The sequence below is a fragment of the Calidris pugnax genome, unplaced genomic scaffold, assembly GCF_001431845.1.
Source record: "Calidris pugnax isolate Ruff unplaced genomic scaffold, ASM143184v1 scaffold24, whole genome shotgun sequence".
Taxonomy (NCBI): domain Eukaryota; kingdom Metazoa; phylum Chordata; class Aves; order Charadriiformes; family Scolopacidae; genus Calidris; species Calidris pugnax.
Genome location: NW_015090922.1, coordinates 38,921,511 through 38,932,131, shown reverse-complemented (window position 1 = coordinate 38,932,131; position 10,621 = coordinate 38,921,511). Strand labels below are relative to the sequence as shown.

The following is a 10,621-nucleotide window of genomic DNA, read 5'->3' as shown; positions in this document are numbered from 1 at the left end:
AAAAAAACCCCACCCAAATACATGCTAATACAAGAGGACAATTTAATGACAGCATCTCTCATTTGCTGAGAAATAACTCTGGAGAGAGAAAGGACTGGGCAATGACCAGCATTTTATTTACACAGGTCATGAGACATGTCACTTGGGTGATCTGTTCTTGTCAGGGAGCCCTTAATTAGAAAATTCCTAGACAGAGCTCCTGCTCCCACTAGGTGCTTATTAAAATCTAAAGACAAAAGGAGTTAGTAGAAAAGCCTGAGGAATGGACAGAGAACTCAGGTTACACTGGAAGGCAACAGTCAGCTGCTGCTAGCATAGGGAGAGGCACTCAGGATGGGATGCTGGATTTTGAATGAAAAACTCTCAGTGCTGTTATTAGTGAGTATTTTTAGCATTAAAAAATATAATTGGATATATATAAATATTTTAAGCTTGTTTAAAAGACATTTTATGGTTTGCTTACAGTAATACTCTCAAGTTTAATGTAAAACTTGCTATAAAATATTCAGCAGCCTTTTTATAACTAGTCTTAAAAACAATTTAAAGTCTTACTGTTTTATTTTTAATTATTTTTAAGTCCGTGTACTTTAGTCCTCAGATAAAGGGAACAGGAGTTGTTCTGCAATTTTAATTGAAATTATATTCTTAACTGTTTTTAGAGGCTTTGGGGAATTGAGTATGGGGGGCAGAGAAAGGAATTTCCTCAGCTCCTAATTCCCTCCATTACTGGAATTCTTTAATTTTAGATTTTACTGCCTTTTTAGAGACCAGGATTAGCCCTGTGTTTAAGATCAAGTTTACCATCACACAGTAAATGTCATCTATATCCTCTGCTGGAGATGTGGGGATAGGACTGTAATCCTGCATTTGCTAAAAGATAGCCTCATTCCAGCAGGCATTTGTGATTTCTATCATCTGTGATCAAGAACTGCATTGCACACTGATTTTGAAGTATCTCTCAGACACTTTTAAAACAATAACCATAACCAGTTTTATATGTATTAAAAAATACTGTAAGCATCACTAATCTGTAGCCTGTCTGCTTTGTAGATGGTGTGGCTGGGACTGAATTTCTATTTGTTTATTGATACCTTCCACTGGTATGAAGACGAAGATGCTTACATTTATACACGGATTATGCTGGGAGTAAGTACGAGTTTGATTGTTAAGAAGATCCAAAAGAAGAATGTATGCATAGTCTGGTTTTATTTATATCCTTCATAATAATATTTTTGATGCTTCAACAGCAATTTTCCCATATAAAAGTTTAATGTTAATATAGTATTTTCTTTCTTTTGCTCTTCCTATACCAAGCTTGTAATTTCATTTCTTTATACTGTTATATCTACAGTCAACCCTGGCTTGGGCAAGAGCTTCTGCAACATGCCTTAATTTTAACTGCATGCTAATCCTGTTACCAGTCAGTAGAAACCTTATTTCATTCTTACGAGGAACAAGCATTGTAAGTACCATTTCTCAAATAGCCATTTTATCCTCCCTTTTTTATTTCCGTAGTTTAGAGGTATTATCCATATCAAACATTTTCCAAGGAATTTAAATTTTTGATAGAGAAGTCTACACACTATTGCCTAGCTATTAACATTTCAATTGTCATTATTCATGACTGAAGAGAAACAAATGGCTTGTTTAACGCAGCGCTCTGAATGCAACACTGATTTTGGCAGCCGCTGCATAGCGTGGTGTCATGAAGTGAAAAGTGAGGAGCTACAAAAAGCGGACGTAATAATGCAACTTGGCCAGATGGAGAAAGTATGTATCCATCATGTGTACCCTGTGTAGCTGCAAAGTGAAAATTGGAGAGAGAAACAGTACAGATAGATAAAACTGTCCTAAAGATAATAAGGAACACATTTGAAACCTTCTGTCTGAGTGGCCACCAGTCAGGTCTTCCTTTCCTGTAAACATGTGTTTTAGTAATGGAGTGGTCATCTCCTCAGAGGCATTTACATTAACCTCAGCATCACGCATAGGAAGTATTTAAGGCTGTAGCTCTACTGGTTATAGCTTCAACTTGCAGTGAATTATTACAGTCAGAGCAATTCCAATACCACATGTTTGGGTAAAAAAATCACTGATCACTTCATGACTCCAAGAAAAACAGGAATTTAAAAATCGTAACATTAATTTATTTTACTGTAAGCTGGTTCTTATTTCAGTTTTCCCATTTTTTTTTCCTTCGGAGTTACAGTTAAATTTCCAGCAGTCTTTAGGCTGGGAATCAACACTGTTTTTAAATTGTTTGAGTCCAGGAGCTGAGCATTTAAGAAAAAAGAAGTCTTGTCAGGCTTCTGAACCAGTTTGTGAATTAACACAAAATATTTGCACACCTACTTAGATGCTCAGTAAGAACCCAGAGGGCTGGAGTTCTTCTTACAGATAATCAATATTTTGCTCTACTGGACAATATTTTGCTCTTGAGGAGCAGGGTACGGAGCAACTTGACGGGCTCCAGCATGGAGTGAGTGACTCCATGACTCCAGTGATTCTTGAAGGAGGTGCTGTGTCTTGGCATTGCACCCCGTGGTGCTCCAGAGTTTCAGAAGATTTATTAGCCAGGAAACAGCGTGGATAAATTCCAGGATCTTTGGCATGGCGCTCTGCCAGGTCGAGCGAGCAATGCAGACACCCTGAGCACCGTTCAGAGACCGAATTCGGTCCGTGAGGGGCCTGTCTGGATTCCAGCAGAGTGTGTTGGCTTTGGCTGATGGCCCCGGGCTGGCTCCCAGCAGACAGAGGCACCCAGCTGGCCACGAGCATGCCATCCTCCAGGCTTCCAATCATGGGGTGACGGCTCAGTGACACAAGCAAGCAGCCACCTGAGGTCTAGACAGCTTCACCCTCCTGGGGTGCGCATTTTGTGGAAGCCAGGAGAATGTTTTCATTGCCAGCCGGCCTGGCCAGCGGTTCAGCCGTGCTCAGGCAGCTAAACCTAAGCTTGCAAAGCAGCCGTGGCCCAGGCCGGTGTCCTCATACCAGCAAATCAGTTAATCACCAGCCCAGAAAAACCCCTCAGAAATCACAGCAGAGTGTTATCAAAGCCCGTTTTGAGCCCCTTCATAGGCTGAATAGCTTAAGAAACCCTGGAGCGCCACTATGCCAAAACCAGTTACCTGAGGCCCAAAGTGAAGGCTAACCCAAAACTTCCACTGAATTCCTGCAGCGTTCCCTTTTTAAACGTATTGAACTCCTCTCTTCTCCTCTCCAAAATGTGAGCTGTAAACAGTAATAGGAATGATATAAAACAAGGTCTGCTTTTTCACCAAGTGCTGTGGAGGAGCACTGAGGAGACAGCTTGACAAAAACATCGCATTTCACAAGATGGTTGCCTACGGAATAGCTGTAAATGCAAGTAAGCTTTATTTTTGTTTTCATTTTTTCTTCTTTGCCTTTGAACTATTTTGAATTTCACAGTGATTCTGCTTAATGCTGTAATCCCCATCAGCTCAGAGAAGTGCTATTTTAGTGCAATCATTTGGCAACTGCAGCTTTAAATAGGTGTAGGAGTCCCATCTGATTAACCATTTGTAACCGTTTTTGCTGGAGAAAAGTTTGACTGTTAAATCAATAAACTTTCAACCTGAATAGTAAATACTAGTTACCATTTAGTTGATGTGACCAACTTGTCTGCTCTTAACATTTAGTGTAAATAACTTTCATTAAATCCCTGAGAGTAGATATTTGAGAAAATGACATAGCATTACAATCTGATGTCCTAAGGAAATGGTGTTTATGAGTCACACTGCTCATCTGTTCACTAGCACATCTTCTTCAATAATTTTTCCACCAGGTAATAAATTTAATCTGAATTTGAGATAAGCAGCTGGCTCAAAAACATTAAATTCCTAAATATTTTTTTTAAATAGGTGATGGATACAGGGAACTATTAGTTGCATCCTGAGATGAAAAATTACCTGCTGTGATGGTCCTAGTGACTGGCACCTTCAAGTTCCCCAATTTGTTAAAAGAAAAGACTGAAGCTTGTAGGAGTTCAGAGGACATGAGGGGAACAGGAGATAGTGTGAGGGAGAGGGATGTGCAAAGAAAGAAGAATGAAAGGGAGTATGAGGAAGGGCATAAGTACTTAGAGATGGAGATATATCTGGGGCAGATAGTTCTCTTTGAAAGTGTGAAGGATAGGAGTTAATCAGGGCTATTTGCAAGCAGAAGACATTGCAGGGTAACAGTTGTATCCCCAGGCTGTCGGTGTGGATCCTGGCCCTAATATTTTTTTCAGTCTACATGAGGGAGCTGCTTTTGTGTGTATAGGCTGTTAATGTCCCCAGTGCAGTGAGACAAGAATATGAAGTCAGGATTGCCATCAGGAATCAATAACTAAAATTTGTCCCTTGTATACAGTGCTAAGGAATTCAGAAGTGAAGGCTAGGAGATAAGAATGTGCATCTTACAGTGTATTATGATGATTTACTTATCTGTAATGTGCATTAATTTATCAGAGTTCAGTTTCAGTATACAGCAGATTCCTACATAACGCAACATTGCTTCTTTAATTAACAAATCAACCCAAGAATGTAAATTAACCAACTTCCACTTTGTATATAATCTGTCATGCTCCAAAAGGAAAGGAAAACTGCACAGTCAAACCTTTTATGTTTGCATTTTTACTTTCATATAAAAATGTTTGCCAGTGCATTAAGGTGGAGAGTTTGGGAAGTGCAACTCTATCAGAAAAGTGATTACTTTATGGATTCAGTAATTCCAAGGAAAAAGACACAGGAGCTGATATGAAATGACAGAAATCACCATTATTTAATTCTGTCACTCTCTAGGGAGAAAATGAGGGTTCGTTGTTGGTTTGTTATTTAGGTTGGGCTTTTTTTTCCAGGCTATGAAATGGACAAATAGCTGATGAGATATTTGAGGAAGAAAACAAAATACAGGGAAGTCTGGTGAACAAAACATGACAACTTATAAACTCATGCTTCTCTGACAGACAATTAGAAACAACTATCTTGCTTAGAAAAATACTACATCCCTGTATAGTCAGACTTGTGTAAAGAATGGCCAGAAACTCAGTTGCCTGAAATTAAATTTCAAATTCATAAAAAATCCCACAATCTACAGCATATATTGTGACAGAAAAAGCAACGTTTCAGAGTAAAGAGGTACCCACAAGTATATTGAGTCTCTTTTTATAACATCTAACAGTGTTAAAATGATGTGTAAATAGATGCCATTTTCCTCTCAACTGACACATTATTTATCCAAGTACTACCCATATTGCCGTTTGTTACACAAAAACATAGTCAGCTCCTATTAGTCTATTGCAATTTAGTAATTCTTCGTTAAATGAATGTTCTCCCCTGTATGATCAATAGCCTAAATGTGGCAGCAAGAAGTTAAACCAATTTGCAGATCAGACCAGTAAGCTTAGCCTCGCAATATAAAATTGTAGACTCCCTTATTATAAAAGTAACATGTATTCATCTCAGCTTGCCAGGTGGTGTTATTCCAGCATATTTATTTAATAGAGGGCTAAAAATAGTCAGTGCAACATTAGTATTGTCTGGCTTCTAACAGGCAACCAGCTCAGCTGAGGTGAGCATGGCCTTGGAAAAAGTACATCTGTACCTTTAATTTTTCATCAGCTCTAATACAAATTCAAGAGCAGGCTTTAATTGGTCAGGTCATAAAGGGATATAATTAGAGACTAGTGGAAGAGGGAAGTTGGAGGGAAGAGAGAGAGTAAACAATGCTATCTATAATCAAGGGCATCATTGAAAATTCAGTAAAGGGAATTCTGCTTAGTTTGGCTTCCTGCGTTCTGCATGCCTGTCTGTGATAAGAGCTGTCTGGGAGTTATTCACCCACTAATAAATCTTCCTTATAGACCTGTAAGTCTGCTAGAATAAAATCATAGTTTCATGCACTCTCAGTTTGATCAGTGCAAATCATTCTATGCTTTCTAATGCAAAAGAGACTTTTCAGCTGAGAGGCGGTTGTCTGAAACCGAAAGATTACTACAAGAGATAGTAAATAATATTTTGTACAACTCTTCTCTCTTACCTTATTGTTTTTACCCTCATAAGAGAGTATATTCTGAGGTGGGAAGTGTTGGAGGGGAGGCAGGTTTGTTGATTTTTTTCACTTTGGCATATGGTACACATTTTGAAGAGCAAACTGCTTCTTGTGATGTTTCGCTGTTTGCAGGAAGGTAAAATAAATATACTGTTCCAAAAGCCTTTTGAATTATGATATGAATAAAGCTTAAACAATTAAGGGAAAGTAGGGGAAGGACAGGGAGGTTCTTTGTAGTTAGGCTGTTTGAAATGGTGGTTCCTTCTCCTTAAAAATTCCAGCAGTGTGATTTTCTTTAAAACCATGCAAAATGCAGACAGAAGGATAGTGATGCCAGGTGTGTTTGGCTTCTGGCAAGCTCTGAGAAATCTATAGCTAAAAAAACTAGAAAACCTTTCAATTTTCAAGCACATTTTGCTAGTGGTGTCTATGTGAAGGGCTTTGGTGATCTGACTAACAGTTTTGTGTAAGCAGTGAAGTTTTCAGGGAAGCAGATACTTATCTTCAAAAGAGGTTTAGCTGATATCTCAGTGTTGTACTTCCAGAAATTACAAAAAAATCAAATTTCCATTAAACTGCATTTTTTTTGCAGTGAGACTGTTTAAATCCAGACTTAGTGGAAGTCCTAGGAAGCAAACTACATTAAATTAAAGATTATAAGCTTCCAGCTAGGATAAAAAATTGTCCAAGTCATGTTCTTCTTTGATGTTTATAACCACTCTAAAAAAAAAAATAATCCAATGCAAGTATGTGTGTGGTCACTGTTGTTGTAATTTTTACATAACCTGCACTTTTTTAGTCCACAAAGACAGCATGAAGCTGAATTAAAAGTTCTGTGTAACTGGAAAAGGCACAAGGCAGTGGGTGGCAAAACAACCCGGGCTTGGTCTGGGACAGAATTTCCCATGCTTGGGTCAGCTGCTTGCAAAGCCCTTCTCTTCACTGCAGGCAGAGAGGCCAGGATTTGACTCGTTTGATTTTAACATGATGGGTTGGTTAGCCAGAACATTTAACTGCTAGCAGCAAGCTCCAATTTGATTATTATCTTGTACAGGCATCCAGAAAAAGAGAGAGTGAAATCTTGTCCTCAAATAAACACATGCAATTTCTGTTTAGTTCAATGAGAGCCGTGCATGCTTCACTGAAGGCACAATTGGCTGAATAAGACTAGCTAAATCGACCAGACTTTCAAGATAATTTAATTACATCTCTTTGTATTTAAGAATATGTACAGTAAACATCATGCTCTAATAGCAACCCTTTTCCTCCCTCCCTTCTTCCAATAAAACCTTTTATTTGATCTCAGAGGTGGACTAGATAGAACATCTCGGGGTCAAATACAAATTAATGTATGTTAAGTGCTTCAGAGGTTCCAGATGTTGTTAAAAACAACAGTCAAAATCCTTTAGCCTTCATCAACAGTTATAAAAAAGAACTTTGTTTAAAAGGTTGCGTGATTTATTCCATACGTTATATTTGGTCATGCAGAATGAGGAAAAAATTGAACTGAAAATCCTGAGATGTAGTATCTTAAACTTTGCCCTCATGATTAACTTATTTAAGTGGCGCAGAGAAAAAAAAAACACAACTGTTGTAAACTCAGATTTCAGAAATCTGCATATTAATTTTGGAATTGCTTAGTAAATTCTATACACTGCAGATGCAAAGGACCTTCAGAAAATGCACTTTAGGGATGTAAAATATTTTAGCTAATGGCAATGTATCCAGTGCCAGACTTTTCAGCCTGCTACAACTATTGTACATTAAATGAACCACGCTGAAAATGGAATCAGATCTTTGCATTACTCTTACCATCCAGCTATAATTCACTTTTAGATTGCATCACTTTTTTCCTAGCAGCACACAAAAAATCATGAGAATTATTCATCTAATAATGCTCTAGGCAAACTTAAGATCATTGGAGACTCAGGTAAACCAACATATTCAGTACCTCACTAGTTTGAATGTTAATATTTTTCAGTGTACCAATGCACTCTGTACGTTAACAGCTACCACAGAATCGCTGCAGAAAAGACCTCTCCTGTTCATTCTGGAAGTCTTCTACACTTGTAATATCCTCTGCCTGTTAGGTGAAAGCTGGAGGGAATGTCACCCAAAAGGGAAGATGTGGTAAATCCCATAGAAGAGGGTATGATGATATTTCCATTGACAGTAACACAGTAAAGCAGAACAATACGCAGATGGACAATATGGTGTCCTTTAGTAGCCTGCAGAAAAATCTCATTAGGTTAAGAGACGCAGAAAGTTGATTTCTTTTTCCAGAGAAAAGTTGCGACATGATTACCGTTCATTAAACCCTAGGACTGAGACCTTCTTGGGAAGCTCTGTCTACTCAACCCACAGTCTTTTCCTGTTCAAGATTGCAAATACTATGTTAGGAAATGTGGACCTCTGTCTGGAAGAAACTACCACCTCATTTCATTCTCAACACTCAGCGTGTACCGGATACCACTAGGTTTCCCGTCGCTGCTGACATGACTGGAATTTGTACAAATGGACAATTCTGCACTTTGAGGAAAGTTCAAGATTTCATAACCTTCTAAACAACAGAAATGTCATCATTGCACATGAAGATTTTGCAATCTGCAGAAAAATTTATGTTTTGAACGTGAAAGTGAGAAAGTGTGTTATTCTCTGAACACAGATTCAAACTGCCTCCTCTAGTCAGTGTTGCTATTTTAATGAGCAACGATAGTCCAAATCTTGCAGTTTATATGTTGCAGGGAACCCTTGGTATAACAACACGGACCACAACTGCATGAAACTCACCTGGTCCCAAGGCTATGGTGACTATTCCATCGTGTCAGAGTTATAAAGAGCATCCTGCAGGTAGGGACAAGAGTCCCAAGTACCACTACTGATTGCACCACTAATCACTAGCAGATGCCAAGATATAACAGCTCAGTAGAAGTCCACTCAGATTCATTGTCAGGGCTTTCCATTCTTTGAAAGTTTTCTCTCCTCTTTCCCTTAGTCCAGTACTGGACTACAGGCAACATGTAGCTCCCCAACCTACCGCAGGCAGCAGCCTGTTACCCCGTGCTCCAACTGAGCTCTTTCAGATATCAGAGAAATCAGGTCCTCATCAAGCAATGACTTGGTTCCCTTCCAGCTGGATCTGATAACATCCTTACCAGGCCAAAACATCTGTTCTGAAAGGAGCCCCTTGTAGAAACAGCTCCCCCTCCTTCCCACTCAGCACTTAAAAGTGCTGTTACACTTAAATACATAAACTGTGTTTATATACTGCCTATACATCAGTTGTACGCTGGGGAACAGATTGCCACAGCCCCCACACAGCTGCCACCTAAACCCTGCAGCTCAGAGCCTCTCCGGCTTTTGGGTTTTGACAGTCTGAATCCACACATCTCACTCCACTTACTGCTTGTGGTCTTGTGCAACATTCCTTCCAGTGTCCCACTGCAGCCGAGGTGCCAGGAGCACCCTCTCACACACAGGCTCTGGGGAGCATCTCCCACCTGACATGGGCCAGGTTGTTTCACATGCAGCACCAAATCCATAACAATGTGCACAGGACATGCTGGGTCACTGAGTCCAATACCCTCTAATGCTCACAGTCACGTCATATGTGCTATTTCATAAAATGACCAACCTTCAGCTGAAAGCTGCTTAGATTGCTTGATCCCATTATCCCATTTATTGAAAGGTTATTTTAGAGTCTCATTCCTTTGATGGCTTGAATCTGTCTTCTAATTTCCAGGCTCATTTTATCTCTGGGCAGTTCATACCCATTTGGATTCAGTCTCCATTCTGCTGAAGCTATTCCAGCTTGTATAAATAATTTATTATTCATTGGGCCAAAGATTCAGAAAAACGGGAGCTTGATTTTGCTGTTTGGTTGCTCAGGATATTCACTTGGGATGTTTGTGTCAATAAATATTTGATTATTTTTATTAAGCTTTTCATCAGGACACAACTTACAAGAGAATAACCAGTCAGCCCAGTGACTAGGACATGTGATTCCATTTAAAACCCTACTTTAAATGTAATGTGACAAGGATTTTAAAATAGGTCTTTCATCTCCCAGTAAGTATCTAAACATGGGTCAATGAGTGGAAGCAGGTGTTAGGGAGTGGTGGTGGGAAGTCCCTAACCTAACATTGTATTTTGAATGAAGTGCAACCTGACAGTCAACCAACCGCATCACATCTACTGCTCTAGAAGGATCACTTCAGAAGATCAGAGTGAAAATAGCCTCTCTTCAGCCTGGACTCATGGGCTAACCTAGTGCTAATGGGAAGAGTACAATCTTATACCTTTTTGCAGTGGTTATTTCCATGACCAGCATCCTACCTTAACTTGTATTCCCATGCCCACAGCTCTCCCCAGGCACTGCACAGGAGCTGGATTTAATCCTGTGTTTTCATCTATGATTACAAAGTGACTAGCACAGTAAGACATTACTTTCGTGAAAATTTAGAAATTAGAATTTAGAATTTAATTACAATTTAGAAAAGAAAAAGAAAGAAGAAGGAGGAAAGAAAGAGGAAAAAAGGAAGAAGAAAGAGGAGAGGAGAGGAGA

General features: G+C 39.2%; 1 protein-coding gene across 1 annotated transcript in view; it reads left to right on the top strand.

Moving 5' to 3' along the window:
- The first annotated feature begins 240 nt into the window (after positions 1–240).
- NOX3 (NADPH oxidase 3) overlaps positions 241–10,621 on the top strand; it is a 41,132-nt gene continuing 30,751 nt past the window's right edge. The window contains exons 1-4 of the mRNA XM_014950575.1: positions 241–378; positions 1,051–1,146; positions 1,352–1,462; positions 3,286–3,370. Coding sequence (XP_014806061.1) covers positions 334–378; positions 1,051–1,146; positions 1,352–1,462; positions 3,286–3,370 — 337 coding nt within the window. The 5' untranslated portion in view covers positions 241–333. The remainder of the gene's footprint in view (positions 379–1,050; positions 1,147–1,351; positions 1,463–3,285; positions 3,371–10,621) is intronic.